This window comes from Ictidomys tridecemlineatus, chromosome 9 (assembly GCF_052094955.1).
Source record: "Ictidomys tridecemlineatus isolate mIctTri1 chromosome 9, mIctTri1.hap1, whole genome shotgun sequence".
Lineage (NCBI taxonomy): Eukaryota > Metazoa > Chordata > Mammalia > Rodentia > Sciuridae > Ictidomys > Ictidomys tridecemlineatus.
The window spans coordinates 92104958-92122176 of record NC_135485.1 but is presented as its reverse complement, the minus strand read 5'-3'; the positions used below and the strand labels follow the sequence as shown (position 1 = coordinate 92122176).

Genomic DNA, 17219 nt, shown 5'->3' with positions numbered 1-17219 from the left:
CAACTCATCACATGTAAGGGAACCCAGTAAGATTAATAGCTGACTTCTCATCAGAAATGAATGAGGGAAGTAAAGAAAGAGATTGAGAAAAAAACAGAATCAGTAAACTACAATAAAGTAGAAAACAGTAAATTTGAAAAATAGTCAATGGGACTAGTTGAATAAACAAGTTAAAAGAAGTTATAGCAGGAAGATTTTCCAGTTGTTCATTTACTCCTTCAGTAAGCTTCAGTTCCCAAATTGCTATGCTATCCACAAATTATTTCCCTTTTACTTGGTGTGCACCTGTAATGTTTACTATAATAAACTCACCTTCCTTATCATGACTTCCCTAGGCTCACATTATTGAGGCTGGCATTGTTGTATAGGGAAAGCCAACCGAAGTGACAAGAAGAAATCAAGCCTATTTTTACTCTGTATTCTTTTGTGTTGTCTGAATTTACAATGGCCATTCATCCAGGTATTCTTTTGTAGTTTTTAAGAACAACATTTATAAAGTTCTATCTAAAAATGTCCAGTTGTGTAACTCCCATTAATTGTTTAATATTAATATATTCTTCAAATTCATTATTGCTATAACCAAATTAATGAGGAAGTCATGAACACTACAGTTAAGCACACAGGCTTTGGAATTAACTAACAGCACTCACTATAATAATTGAAGATTAAATGACATAATGAATGTAAAGTACTTAAAACAATACATAACATTAGATTAATGGTGGCTTATTATTTTTATTATATTTATCATCTTTCATAGTCAGACTCTTAGTTTCAAGTGACAAAAATTCATCTCCTACTAGAGCTTACAAAATAGGAAGTTATTGGCTCATGTTATTAAAAAAACAGAAATAGATGTGCTCGTTGAATCTAAGTATTCATATCAACAAGCTCTGTCTCTATTCATTCCTTGGCTTGACTTTATATTGGTTTCATGCTTGTTAAGCTTTAACAAGCTTTCCTCTCATGGTAATAAAATGTCCTATATCTTACTAGCTAACTAATTATGCTTTTTTAAAAAAATGTCTCTTTTTCAAAGGAACCCAATAGAAAAGTTTTGGGTAGTTTGCAGAAAAGTTGTGGGTAGTTTTCACTGTTCTTCCATGGGTTACATGCCCACTCCTTAGCTAACCATGTGTCCAGGAAAATAATTTTTTTTTATTGTACAGGCCATTAGCTAGTATATGAGAACATCTTCACCCAACACATGGACCAAGAGTGAGTAAGAAAATGATTTCCCCAAAGGAAAATCAAGGTATTATTAGTAGAAGAAGGTAGAATAAATAGTAGGCAAGTTAAAGTAGCTGATTCCCAACATGACATATGTGGTACCATATAGTAATACAACAAAATGTTGTGATTTTGCTCACAGGAAAACAGTTGAAATTGAATCTTAAATTGTCATTCACTCAGGAAAAGCAGTAGCTTGTGCCCTTCTATAAGTGAAGAAACAGAGGTTCTACCATATTAATGTATTCAGATTGTTCTATGGTAAGGATGTTGCATTAAAAAGTAAACAACCTCAATTTCTATATAATTGTCATAACACTTGAAGAAAACTACAACTGAATTTAATTATCATGAGAAAAGTATCTCTAAGGCATTAATTGTTTCAGTCAGGATGGTACAATAGAATAGAAATAAAAATCACAAGACATTAATTCTACAAAAATATAGTAACAATAGTATTCACAATAAGCACTCATGTATCTGGTATATCTTTTCTAATGTTATTATCACAGTAACTCTATGAGGCAGATATTATCATACTCCTTTTATAAATGAGGAATCTGAGGATCAGTGGTTATTTATATTTGCCCTGTGTAACACCGCTGATAACTAAAGGATTTCATTCTGTCCTGTCTGCTTCCAATGCAGGTGGTTTTTTGTTAATGGGCTGTGTAACTTAATCTTTATTTCATGTTTCTCAAGCAAGACTTTGATTTAATTGTCTCTAAGGATTCTTCTCTAAAATCCCATGATTACTTAAGAGTTCACCTTTAATTTGTCATCTTTAATTTTTGGATGCCTGTTAAGAAAGATTTCTAATCAGTTAGAATATCCTTTTATTTTTATGTCTTGTTTTCAATAGTGAACAACAACAAAAAGAGTAATATCACTCTTTTTTTATTAGCTCCACATGACAGTACAATGATCTTGACAATTCATATATTTGAATCAAATGGGGTATAATTTCTCATTTTTCTGATTGTACAGGTTGCAGAATCACATTGGTCATACAGTATAATATCACTCTTTTTGTGAGAATACTTTTCAGTGTGCATGTCATAGTTAGTACTCTGTATAACCATGAAGGAAACTATTCAATTGACAAATGTTCTTCACTGGGGTCTCACAAAAAAAATAAAATTTGGCAGAGACAGAAAGTAATTAATGTTGGAACAGGAGAAGAAAGCTCCATGTGCATTTCAGCTCTAGGGTACTATTTTTTGTTTGAAACGTTATGTGTGCGTGCGTGCGTGCGTGCGTGTGTGTGTGTGTGTGTGTGTGTGTGTGTATTATTGCAGTTGTGCTAAGCATATCTCCTTTCTTGGAGTCTTTTTTTTGACATTCAAATCTAAATTCTTCTAAATACTTACACTATGAAAATGCACTTATCTGCTACAAATAGCTTACCTTATTTAAATTTTTATACAAGAGCAAAATAAAAATTGGAGCAATTTTTTTGTTTGATAAACTTTAAACTGAATAAAAATATAAAGCAAAAATGATACTGGTGTTCAGTTTGCTGTATTAAATGTACTCATTCTGTATGAAATCAAAATGTGAAAAAAGAGAGAATATGTTACCATAGCTTTTCTTTTTTCAGAAATGAAATACATAAAATTTATCTGAAAATTGAACAGCATTAGATAGGTATTACCTATTAATAATATAATTATACTGGAGGAAGTACAGTATGGGAATTCATGGTGTGGTCCTAGAGTACGAATATCTGGATTCATATTACAGATCCTTCAGTTAGTATAAGTCAATGTCCACACCTTTTATTCCTTTGAAACTTCACAGTTTTCTCATCTATAAATAGAAATAGTAATGCCTTGGGATGATCAAACAAGATAATGCATGTAAAGTGCTATACCTGGTATATAGTAGGCACTCAGTGTTTGCATTTCAACTATACCATTAATTATACTACCACTACTACTATTACTCAATTACAAGCATCTGAGAAAGATTAAGGGACCCAAAATTCTATCTGTTTCTATTAGTCTCTGCTCTTAAGGTGCAATGGTGTAGGAATTAAAGCTGAGCATGTATATTTTAGCTCACTGCTCTTATATCTTGTAATTTAGTCTAGAATTTATAAATACTTGAAAAAATTTACAACTGGCTCATGGGAAAGTAAAATGAATATTGATGTTACATTTAAGTTTGGGCTTTATTATTGCTTAAAGTTATTATTATGGAATATTTCTGTTTTCAATTCAGCAAATAATTATTATAATCCTACACTAGGCTGTGTAGAGTGTACTAAGTACGTACGTTAAAATATATAACACATAATTAAAACATGGCTCCTGCCTTTATTGACCTTAATAAATTCAAAACTCGAGACAGTAAATAATAATAATAATAATAATAATAAATAATTTTACAATTAAATACTTCGGTAGGCAGAATAATTGTCTCCCAAAGATGTCCAAAATCAAAAACCTCTGAACCTGTGAATATCATAACTTAACATGGCAAGAGGTCTTTTGCTTGTGTGATTAAGTTGAAGGACCTTGAAATAGGGAAAGTATCTTGAATTATCCACATGGGCCAAACCTAATTACATGGGTCCTTAAAAACAGAGAACCTTTTTCTGCTGAAGTCACAGGGAAATGTAAGTTGCAAAAGAAGAGTCAGATGCAGCATTAAATTTGGCTTTAAATTTGGAGGAAGTTGTCTAGGAGCCAAGGAAGACAGGTAGCCTCTAGCAGTTGGAAAAGGTAGATAAATAGGTTCTTTCCTAGAGCCTACAGTAAGAAGCTAAATTCTGCTGACATGAACAGAACTATAAAGTAATACATTTGGGTAGCTTTAAACCACTAAATTCGTAATACTTTACTGATATTAAAGGAAATCAGAAGTCAGCAAAAATAGATATTGCCCCACCCCATGGAGCTTGTAATACAATTAGAAAACATTAATCAAATAATCACACACATTTGCATTAAATGATAATTTATTGAAAGAGCGTTATATGCTGCTATGAGATGGAGGTAAGGCTTAAACTGAGAATGAAAGAAAACTCCTTAATTAAGCTAAGAAGAAAGGAAAGAGTGTCTTAGGCAGAGAAAACAGCTTGTGCAAATCCCCATAGCAGGCAACAGCATGAACTACCCAAAAAGCTGAAAGAAGGATCGTAAGACTGAACAGAAAGACAGAGAGACTGATGACAGAATGAGGCCATAGAGTCAGATAAAAGCCAGACTAAGCAAGACCTCATAGATCATGTTAAAGATTTTTAGCCTTATCTTAAAAGCAGGCTGGAGGTTCACGATTGGATTTGCAGTTTGACAGGATCCCTCTGGCTGCAGTGCAGTTTACATATTATAAGGGAGCTAATGGATGTGTGTTAGGGCAGGGATAGGAACTATTGAAATAGTCAAGGGGAAAGATGGTAGTAGATTGTTTCAGGGTGATAGCAATAGATTGAATAATCCGAACATTTTAGGGATATTTAAAAGGTTAATTAAAAAAAAAAAGACAGAGATGAGCAGAATGTGGAACTTATAAAGAGGGAGGGAATCCACTGAAACAGCACCTCTTTCTTACTCATCATCCAGACAGTATGTCATTGTAAATAGGAACTTCTAAAAATTACTGTATTATATTCTCTTTCGATATCTGCATGAGACAAACTAGTAAAAGCAAAATGTTGTTACTTATTGGAGTAGTTTTATGTCACTACAGGCATTTCATTCTGTCTAACCATATCCACTACTCCCTCAAGTGATAATTTCCTAACACAATTTTCCTGATTTCTGTATCTTTGTATTCAGTTATTCTACCAAACTATACCAATTTGTCATTTTTATAAACGTTTTAAAAAAACGTAAAAAGACACCAACTGATGGAAAGAAGAGAGGATCAAATTCAGTGATCATAACCATGCAGGTCTTTATCTCAACTTATCTCAACTATCATTTCTACAGTGGAATGCTGGCACTAGATGCTAAGAAACTATAAGAACCAATTGTTAATTTTTCAGGAACTTTGTAAATTACCTATTGGTAACTTGAAATTGGCCACGATGGGAGTCCTAACACATGAATTGGAAAACACTGTAGAATTGGCAAATTTTAAAAACCTCCTCCCTCTCCCATCAAAGCCTATTGTTAAACCAACAGCACACACTGTTTGTACACTGTAAAACTGTGATGCTTGAAGGGATAGTTTGGTATAAAAAATACTAATAAAATAATATTAATAAAAAATAGTAATGAGATTGACTATAGTCTCACAGATTTAAGAATATTGCCCATTTTCTTTCCCATGTTTTCTAGTGTCATCTTTAAATCAAACCACCTGTTCAGAATTATTGCTGGATCTTTTGATGTTTCTACAGAACTTGTGAAGATGCATTACTTTTAGGCATTCTGTTTTACTCTTCCAAATTCTAATTTAACTCTTCTCCATTAGATTGTCCAAATTAAGAAGTGCTACAGTAAAGTGACAAAATTTAAGTAATTATTTAATCTGGTTGATAGTTATATAGGAGTTCATTGTACTATTTTTCTCTAAATTTGTGTGCACTTGAAGATCTTTATAATAATAATAAAAGAAAAAGCAGATATAATAGTCAGAGCTTGCCTAAATTTGTCCTTACTGGGTCTTCTACTTCTAGTCTTAATCCCACCAAATGTTTTTATATTCTTTTTTTATTTGTTCTTTTTAGTTATACATGACAGTTAAGTACATTTTGACAATTTTGTACAAGCATGAAACACATCTTATTTTAATTAGGACTGTCTTGTGGTTGTACATGGTGTGGAAATTCACATGGTATATTCATATGTGTACATAGGAAAGTTAAGTCAGATTTATTCTAGTACCTTCCCTGTTTCTGTCACCATCTTTTCCTTTCATTCTCCTTTGTCTAATCTAATGAAGTTCTGTACTTCCCCTCTCTACCCTCCTATGTTATGGGTTAGCATCCATATATCAGGGGGGGGAAAAAACCTTCAGCCTTTGGTTTTTGAGGACTCACTTATTTCACTTAGCATGATATTCTCCAGTTACATTTATTTACCAGCAAATGCTATAATTTCATTCTTCTTTATGGCTAAGTAATATTCCACTGTGTGTGTGTGTGTGTGTGTGTGTGTGTGTGACACTTCCTTTATCCATTCATCTGTTGAAGGGCACCTAGGTTGGTTCCATAGCTTGACTATTGTAAATTGAGCTGCTGTAAACATTGGTGTGGCTGCATTACTATAGAATGCTGATTTTAAGTAATTTGGGTATAGAACAAGTAGTGGAATAACTGGGTCAAATGGAGGTTCAATTCCAAGTTTTCTCTTGGAGGTTCAATTCCAGAGTGCTTGTACCAATTTGCAGTCCCCACCAGAAATGTGAGTTTACCCTTTTCCCCACATCCTTGCCAACATTTATTCTTGATAATTTCCATTCTGAATGGACTGAGATGAAATCTCAGTGTAGTTTTAACTTGCATTTCTCTAATTGCTAGAGATGGTGAACATTTGTAATAAATTTGTTAGCTGATCATATTTCTTCTGTGGAATGTCTGTTCAGTTCCTTTGCCCATTTATTAATTGGGTTATTTATTTGTTTGTTTGTTTGTTCTTGGTGTTAAGTTTTTTGAGTTCTTTAAATTTCCTGGAGATTAATACTCTGATTAATGCTGTATCTAAGGTACACCACCAAGTGTTTTGAGAAGAGCTGTTTCCTCACCTGGCCTCTAGTGGTTAACTCATCCCCTGCTCTGATTTAAGTGTTGTAACACCTACTTCCTCCCCTGAAAAATGCAGGAGGATTTTTACATTTAATTCATTTTACAAAGAGTTTAAAATAAATCTTCAGAGAATACCTGTCGTATCACATTAGGGTACTTTCTTTGTACTAAAACCACAAAACTACTGAAAAAAAAGGTCTTAAAGAGCTTCAGTAACAAAAAACAAAGTACAATGTGCATATAGATTATAAGAAATCAAGAGTTATAAAAAATAACTTTAATTAAAAAGTGAATAAAAAGAAGCCAGAAATAATATCAATAATGCTAAATACTTGAGTAGAGAGAGATGAGGGATTAGAAGAATTATAAGCTAAAGACTTAAGATTCTACCCTAAAGAAAAGAAAAGCTTAATATCAGTTAGAACAAATTGTCTTGCTGTAGTGTATTATCATGAAGCACATAAAAGTACAGAATGATGAGAAACAAAAATTATCCCAATCATAGCTTAATGGGAAAAGTGAAAAATAATGTATAAATCAAGTTTTTAAAAAAGGGGAGATGGAGGGCTGGGGCTATGGCTCAGCAGTAGCGCACTTACCTGGCATGTGTGAGGCACTGGGTTTGATTCTCGGCACCACATATAAATAAAGGTCTATCAACAACTAAAAAATAAAACTAAAATTTTTTTTAAAAGGAGAGATGAACATATAAATTATAACTTTACAGAAAATTATAAGAATCAGAAAAGAATCATATAAATCCATTTTATGGATTAGAAAACTGAGACACAGGAAATCAGGAAAAGATCACTCAGCTAAATTAAGTTTTGCAGCCTGGTTTTAAACTCCCTGGATAATTTTATAGCACATTGTTTTTCACAAGCCCTTTCTGATGAAAATTTAAATCAATCCCTTGTGGTATCTTACATTTTAAAAAACTTACTACTATGTGGAAAAAGTCCACTTCTTAAGTCATATTGAAAATCACTTTGTCAGACTATTTCTAACAAAAAAATTTCCATTCTCTCTTCCCTTAAAGATGTATTTTTAAACTGTAATACAGAATAGAAAATAAGACATTGTAAAGACCTTTTGTGTGTGTGTGTGTGTGTGTGTTCGAGCCAGGGATTAAACCCAGGGTGCTTAACCACTGAGCCACATCCCCAGCCCCTCTTTTTTTTTTTATTTTTTTATTTTGAGACAAGGCCATGGTAAGTTGCTGAAGCTGGCTTTAAACTTTTACCTCAGCCTTCTAAGCAGCTGGGATTACAGGCATGTGTTCAGCAAGCCCTGCTATTTAAAATGAAAAATATATATTTTTTTAGTTATTTATGGGTAGAAGACTAAAATGATCCAGATAAAGGAATGTAAGTTTGATTCAGCTGTGAAGAACTCCTTACACTTCCTCAAATTTATTAGCACTTTGTGGCAGCTCCTTGTCCAAGTTAAGAAATGCTACAGTAAGGTGGCAGAATTTTAGGAGTTATTAAATCTGGTTGATAGGTATGTAGGAATTCATTGTACTATTTTCTCTAATTTTTTGTGTGCTAGAAGTTTTATAATTAAAAAAAAAAGAAGAAGCAGGCTGCAACAGCCAGAGTTGTCGCAAGAAATCCCTTCTTCCTTTTCCACCTATGCAGTGTTGCTTTGGTTCCTCTGTTGGCAGACCCTAACAGGGAACCAGAAAATTTTGCAGAATTCCGAAGGGAAGATATATTAGTCAGTTTTTCATTACCTAAGGAAATACCTAAGACACCCACTTGTTTCAATAATTAGCTTTACTTTCCTTCGGCCTGCACAGCATATTTATGTGAAACCTTCCTTGTTTTTATGTGAAACCCTGTGTCTACAGGATTTTTAAAATATGAGTAATTCTCCATCTTACAGCTACTGTGAATAATATGAGCAGGGTTCAATAATTATTTGAATCATGCCTCCTAAAAAACTTAGCTTTAATGTTATAATTACATCAGCTACATGACATGGTTTTTCCTTTATGATTGCACTACAGTCTAGTGAGGAGATTGAAAGCATACCATTATTTTAACAAAGATAATAAATAATTTTTAAATAGGTGTTCAAAAAGAAAAGCCAGGAATAAAACACTAAAGTAGTGATTTTCAAAGGATGGTCACCATAACAGCATCATAAACATCACCTGGAAATTTCTTTGAAGGGCAAATTTTTAGACTCCAAGCCTCACCCCGCTGACTTACTGAATTAGAAACCTTGGTAATGTGCCCAGCAATCTGTGCTTTAACAAGAAATCCCAGGGACTCTAATGAATGCTAAAGTTTAAAAACCACTGCACCAAGATGTCATAGTGACAGCACCAGCAGCCAGAAGCAGCCACCACTCCAAGGACTGGGGCAGTGAAGAAAAGAGATAAAATTTCTAAAACTGAGGAGATTGAGGAAAGACCTCCATGCAACTGAAACACAAACTTCTGAAACCTAGTAATTGCTTACTAGGTGACAGTGTCTATGATTTCAGAAAAGGAACAGCATAGACGTGGGAACCAAATATCTGAGGAAGGAGTAACCATGAGTTGGAACTGATACAGATTCTAGAAGTACTGAGAGGCTTCCAAATTGCAATCAGTTACTGCTACTGGAAGGATTTATCACTGCCAGAGTGAAGAACTGTCACTAGAGAGACTAACAGGATTAAGAAATCCATCCAAAGCCAACAAAAGAGCAAATCCTTTTTTCTTTCATCATCTATGCAGTGTTGCTTTAGTTCCTGTATTGGTGGAGACTAACAGGGAACCAGAAATTTTTGCAGAATTCCAAAGAGTGGGTATATTAATCAGTTTTCATTACTATAAGAAAATGCCTAAAACAGAATAAGTTTTTAAAGAAATTTGCTCACAATTCTGGATGCTAATGGCATGGTGCAGGCTCTGATGTGGGCTCCCCCTTGACTACATCACCTCAAGGTGGATTGCTTCACTGGAGCACATTCTGGAAGAAGAAATACCTTAATCCCTTTTGAGGGCATGCCCCTTGTTGACATAATGACCTCCCACTGGGCCCCAACTTAAAACTGAAGACCATGTTCTCAAACATGAAGCTTTGAGGAGACAATGTGCAAACCATAGAAGTAGATTTGAAGCTGAGACAGTGCTTAATAACTGACATGATGGCCTTAAGCATAATAAAGTTGGGAAATACTAGGAATAGCATTTGTATACATATAATTGAGTATACCTGAACATTTTCTGGGGCACTGACTTTGACCTTAGTTGTTTCTCCCAATGAGATTAATTGCTGCAGCCCCGTTGGCTGGGTGGGGGGTGTGTGACAATCAACTTGTGTACATTGATACAGCAGGAGTGGGAGCCGTTTATTGTAGGACAGGAGGGGTATATATACATTCCACACAGCTTATCTTAATTAACATAAACTAGATACAGCAGTCAACCAATAAGGAATCTCCACACTTAATGGCTCGATGGCGTTACTTCACAAACCACTCCCTCTGGCAAAATGCCAGGCGCCATCTTGACTTGTTTATAGATCCTAACAATTAATAAAAGGCATTTAGGACCTTTGTAGTATTTGAAGAGGAAACTATGCAAGGGCTTACCCCAAAGTCTGCCTAGCTAAGACTAAGCCTGAAAGATCACAACAATAACGGCCGAGGATTGCTTAATAGTAACAACAAAATATGCTCCAGTCATCTGAGTCTCAGTTCATTAAAATCTTGATGTCAAAGGAATGAACTAAAAAGAAGCTTAACAGGATCAAGTAATCAGAAGCCCTCCCTTACAAAACAGGGAGTGGCTAAAAAGGTTGCTCTGAAAGCATGGTCACTGACGAGATAAAAACATGGTTCTTCATTTAAGCAATCATCTTTGTGCAGTTCCAGGAAACTAAAAAATAAATGGAAATGAATCATCTGTTTCCTTAGTTTTGTAAGTCAGTGTTGTGGTAGTTGCAGGTTCCGTTTGTGTTTATTCCATAGAAATCAATGAATTAGTATCTTTTATATTCTTGAAAGGTGGGTACAGACTTAGTATTCTATGTGTCAGTTAAAAAGAACATATCATTGTATTAAATTAATGTGATTTATAGAATGGTTATCAGATGTATACCTACTGTTTTGAGAGGTGAAGAACTATAAAATAGTTGTTATTCTTGAAGTACTTTACATAGTTCCCATTTTATGTTCATGTTTTGTTTTTTCTTTCTTTTTTGTTTTTTAAGGATGTTGAAGAATCACAAAACCACACTGGTGATTCTGTTGGAGATGACTACAAAAAGATGGGAACACTTTTTGGTGAATTGAACAAAAGCCTCCTCAACATGGGCTTCACAAGGATGTATTTTGGAGAACGAATTGTGGAACCAGTAATAGTCATTTTCTTTTGGCTCATGCTGTGGTTCCTTGGCCTACAAGCCCTTGGACTAGTTGCTGTCCTTTGCCTTGTCATTATTTATGTACAGCAGTAAAACTTGGCCAAATGAATTGCTAGTGGACATTCATTAGCCATGTATGTAATCAATGAAGTTATACATTTGAAGGCCAAAAAGGTTTGCCCTGTTTCAGGTTGTGTGCTGGCTGTTTTGTAATTAAATCTATAAGTATCTTGTTTAAAGCTAAACTCAACTCTTGATTATAACAAAATTAAATATATATTTTGAATAGAAATTAGCTTATTCAAAACTCTTTTTTTCACTACTGTGATCTGTACCCACATTTAGACACCTCTAGCCCCATGCCAAATTTTAATAACACCACCAAACAATGATCATAGGATATTGAGTTCAAATTAAGCAATATAGTTATTAGAAAGAGTTCCAATAAAATACTTGGAGGAAAATGGAGGAAACAAGCTAAACATAAATTTTAATTGGAAAATTGTTCCACCCCCACTTCTATCAAATAATCCCATATTATTTGGGAATTAGTTATATTTCTATTGTCCCTGCTTGGTCCAAACCAAGGTAAATGTATGTATATACACTACCTGAATATTGTGGTGAAAATGTATAAAGCTAGCATATTTTCTGAAGACTGAAAAGAATATGTTTATTGTTCCTGGGGAAAGTTCTCAGGTTGAATATAAGTTTTTTATAATGCAACAGTTGGACCTGGAATTTCTCCAGTATATCATTTGAAGTTTTAGACAATTTTGGTGCTAATTACTTTTTGTGAGTTTTTTTAAATGTTTCATAAACCAGGCCTATCATTGGCTATACCCTATGGTAATGCATATTTTCTTGTATATAACAAGTTGCATATTTTTCCTAGAGAGACATTTTCAAGTGCATTTTTTTCAATTATTTATAATTTTGTAGTTCTTTTATAACAATTATTTTAAGATTTAAAACAATGTATTTCCTAGCTTGGCATGGATTTTCTCCCCCAGAAAATTGTTCTATATTTTACTATATTGTTCTAAGAAAAAAAAATCAGCTCGTTTTCCTTGATGTCTGTATTAGAAAGTACCATATTACAGTATAAAATTAGATACTTAAATTTGGAAATAACCAGCCAATTCTAATATTCTTCTAAGGCTAAAACCAAGTCAGTAATTGGTTAGCTATATGTTTAGTGTGTCTTAATTCAGCACTGCAGGGTTTGTTATTTAAATAAGCATTTTTTAAAAATACATTTTGGAAGTGGAAATGGCTTTGATGATATTTTGGATTTTGTTAGAGAACCTAAAATCTTTATACTTTCATCTCAAAGATTATTTAAACAAGGGACAGGTAGTTAAAATAATTATCTAGGAATTCCAGTTAAAAAAGGAAAATAGGACTCTGGGGCATTTTTATCTTGGGTAGGTCAAAAACTACTATACGTAAAGTGTTTAATATTCTACTTTATAAAGTTTTTACCCAATCCAGTTTTTTAAATTATTCTGTGAATTCTCAGTGTCTTCCATTCTGAAGCAGAAAATAATGAAAAACATTGAACTTACATTTCTAAAATCAGACAATACTAAACAAAAACACCAGTCAGGGGCACTAAAGCACTAAAGTGTATTGTACATTTGTTTGTATAAATACAGGCCTTTTAAAATTGACTTTTAAAAAACAGAAGACTTTGTATATTTCATTGTGTTTTTATTGGGTCTGCAGTATTTTTATAGTAACCTTTATGAGCTCAGTGTAAGTGCAAGTTGTTTGAAAAGGTGTTTTCATTTGTGTACAATAGAAGTTAGGAGATTTTGTATATCTGCATAAAATATTAATAAGTAATTTTTTCTAATGTTACCAGGGATTTTAATTTCCCTTTGGAATACAAAAAGACATTGTCTACATAATAAATAATATGGTTCCACCAATACCTACTGTTGAAAATATTTTAAAAGGAAGTTTTAATATACTAAATATTATTTAGTATACTTTCAATACTGTGCATCTGCACACTGATGTTAATAGGGTATTATTAAATTATATAAAGAAATAAGAACTATTTTGCTGCTCTTCTTTCTATATATGTTATTGGTTTGATATGGGAAAAAAACTAGTTATTTGATGGAAATAAAATATTTTCTTTTGTGAAATATTATAATGTAGATTGTACTGACATCCTAAATGAAATTGGTAAAATTTCTTTGGTTCGTGGTATAAAAAAAGTAGATTGAAAATTATTCTCAGTCATTTCAATGGCAAATATAAGCCATTTATAGAAACTGTTGTTGCTTATGAATAAAGAAATAGAAGTTACAATGCTAAGGCCATTAGATTATTAATGTACACATCACCATGATGTCAGCCCTCAATTCAAAGAAAAGGTCAAAATCCAGAAATAAACTGACTATACACATGAGTAATCAATTTTCTTTAAAGCAAATCTGAATATTTTGTAGAATTCAGTCCTTTCATATCTTGCTGTCTTATACAAGGTGTTTTCTTTTATCTGTTTACCAGTTACATCTTTCTTAGTCCAAGTGTGTGCTGGAGCCAGCTTGCACTAGCTTATGGGAACAAACTGTGTACATTTTTTTTCTTTTCTGCCTTTAATGATATCAAGCTGGTAGCTTAAATTGGCTGTGGTGGGAGTATTTATACCATAAAAATTGACAAACACTATAAATCAAGGTTTATTTTTGTTTTTGTTTTCTGAGAAGTCAGTTGTTAAAAATACATCAACACACCACTGATTAGTCACCCCTAGAGGCCATGTTTCCATTTTCATCCAAAACTGTATCTTGATCTTTCCCATGTGAGGATTAGGGGCCATAGTTATCTTCTGAAACATGTTTCTATGAATCATGTTTTGATCAGAGAAAAATCTGGGTTGTCACTGAGCTGGAAACCCATGAAAGACTCTCCAGGCAATCAGAAAAAAGATAAGTTACAGAACTATTGAAGCACAACCACAGTGTAAGTAAAGGTCTTCTGTGATATAAATTCAAAATAGAACTAGACATTGAGCAATCAAGGGACATTTGGTGTGTAGATTATATTTTAAATTATTTTATAAATGTTTATTTCAGGTTACTTAAAATTCTGTCATTATTGGTTTATGTCTTTACAAGGTAAAGGAAAAAGAAAAGTCAAGTAATACTTTTATACCTGTTAGTACATCTAGTACTAATAAACAAATTAAGGTTAAGAATTATTAGTGGATATGGGGGCCTTTCATAACTCCTATTTCTATGCCTAACACTTAATTTTTGGTGTTCCTAGGGGTCAGATCAACAGCCTGTTCTCTCATCTCTCCACACATCACCTAGGACAATGTCACCCCTACCATGGTTCCAGTTGCCATTTACATACTAATAATTCCTAAGCTGCATCTCCAATTCAGAAACAGAGTGCTGGACAGAATTTAAAAATTCATCCATTTATTTGCTTGCCAAGTATTTGCCCCTGGTTATCCCATAATATTTCAAATTAAGCCTATCCAAAAAAGAGGAGCTCAGCATCCTTCCAAATCCTTTCTGCCTGTAATTCGTTTCTCAGCAAATGACATATTCCTCTTATCCATGTTCAGATAGGAATTGTTCCTATCATCTTTAACTCCTGTTTCTCCTACACTCCCCACATATAAAAGTTACCAACTCTTCTCTATTTTATTTCTAAAAAAAAATATTTTACCTTTCTACTGCACTCCCAGCATCACTAACCTCATCCATTACCACCAGCATCTTATCTGGAATGCTACTTTAGAATCCTGATTAGAATCCGTATAGTTACAGTAATTTTTCTAAAATAAAACTCTTAATCACATTAGCCTAAAGGTTTTTAATGGCATCTTGTTACCATTATGATAAATGTCTTATTCCTTCATACATTTTACAAGCCCTTCATGAAATGTTTATGTTTTGAAAGAGGCATGCTTTCTTACTTCCCAAATTTTGTACATACTTTCCCTTCTTTCTTCAACCTCGCCTCACCAGAATGACCTATATCTGCATACCCTTAAGTCCTCAACTTGGACATCATGTCCTCCAGGAAAACTCTGACTCCTTTAAATCTAGTTTTAGTTTCTCTCTATGTGTTTGCTTCCTCATCATGTGGAACCCAGTACTTTCCCTATTAGCACTTCTCACGCTATATTGTAATAGCCTATTTGTCAGCTTCCTCCATTAGACAATAGGCTTCACAAGAGCCTGTCATGTCCACAATTGCATTGTCAGTGCCAAACATAACACCTGGCACATGATATGTGCTCAAAATATTTGTCAAATAAATAAACTAACTTTGTTTATCTGTGTTTTAATGTTCTTCCCATGGTCCATTAACAAAGAAGATCTACAGTTGGATGTACTTTACTGTTCTTTGACTCCAAAATATAGTTTTTGTGCATAGAGTGGTCTGCTGTATACATTATAATTTTTAAGGGTTATTCACTTTTGATGGAAGAATATTGCTGTTTGCATATATGTATACAGTATTGCTATATACACTTGCATTTTTTAGGAGAAAATATATTATTATTGGGCTAGATCAATTCACTATTTCTCCAGAAAGAGAGTTTTACAATACATATGGTCACTGATGCTATTGAAATTTCATATTTTTGCAGTATTTTCAAAAGACCTTTATCTACTAAAATTAAAAAATAACTCTAGCTGTAAGCAGGAATTCTTAAGTATTTAAGCTTGGTATTTTAGGTTCTATAAAAATTCACTATTACCCTGGAGCCTAATAGCCCAGACTTTATATGTTACATAACGTGTATAAAAGTACTTTGTTATTCTTAATAATAAATAAGACTCTTTTACAACCCTGCATTCTGAGTATCTCTTTTGACTACCTATAGCATGTCCTAATCTGTTAATTGCTGCCACATTGAGTTTGAAATGACCAAAGCAACAGCACACCTCAGATTGACTAGATATGTGTGCTTTCCTCATCTCCATTGCTGAAGTACAAAGCCAAGGCCTGATGTCTGTAGATGGCTTCTCAGGCAATAGAGAATTAGGAAAATCAAGAAAGATAAAGATCAGCCTCTGCCTCCAAGCTGTATTTCTTTTCTGTTGACTTGACTATTGTATAAGTTAGAATTATTGAGTGAATTCTGGTGAAGCAAATGAAAATCCAGAACATTAGCATTCAAATACCTACAAAGTTCAAGTTATCTCTCCAGCAATTAAAGTCTACCACTTAATTTTTCATCAACTTAATTAATTTGGAATTTCCTTGACAATTGTCCAAACCACCACAAAAAACAATGACTTTCATCCTAAACTGGGCCTTTTTATTATTGGCTTACCCCTGTATTACAGAGTTTAGTTGATTATGTACTTTTAATATGAAATGTTTTTAAATGGAAGAAATTAGAAGTGTATATATACAATTTTACTTAATAACACCATAATTGACATTAGACAAAAATCTTAGAAATTATTTTTCTGGAAGTAGAGGATTATTTATATTTGAAAATATATGCTGTGCACTGAATGCCCTTTTCATAATGTCATAATTGTTTTGTTTGTTGTTTTCCTGGTTTTAAGAACATTAAAATGTAATATGTAATATTAAAAATAGCAATGATTTTATTATTTAATGCACTTTTCTATTTTAAGAGGTGTAGATTATTTTATAATGTTTATAAATATGACATTAATAAAGTTAAGAAGAAACAACTACAAAAGGGAAACATGCTCCCTGATATTGGTTTAAAAGATGAACTAAAATAAATTGGTCTTGCATAAAACATGGTTAATATGATAGTTTTTCATATTAGGTGAAGCATTTGTTTAATTGTGAAGCCAATGGCTTTCAAAGGTATTTTGTTTGTTTACTTTAAGTGAAATCTTACATGAATACCCAATAGACAGATGCTTCTCAACTTACCATGGTTAAATCCTAACAAGTTCAATGTAAAT

General features: G+C 33.1%; 1 protein-coding gene across 1 annotated transcript in view; it reads left to right on the top strand.

Annotated features, from left to right (window-relative positions):
• Fam241a (family with sequence similarity 241 member A) overlaps nucleotides 1–16114 on the top strand; it is a 36418-nt gene extending 20304 nt beyond the window's left edge. Inside the window, exon 2 of the mRNA XM_005330101.5 lies at nucleotides 11134–16114. Within this exon, the coding sequence (XP_005330158.2) occupies nucleotides 11134–11379 (246 nt within the window). The 3' untranslated portion in view covers nucleotides 11380–16114. The remainder of the gene's footprint in view (nucleotides 1–11133) is intronic.
• Nucleotides 16115–17219: the final 1105 nt, after the last annotated feature.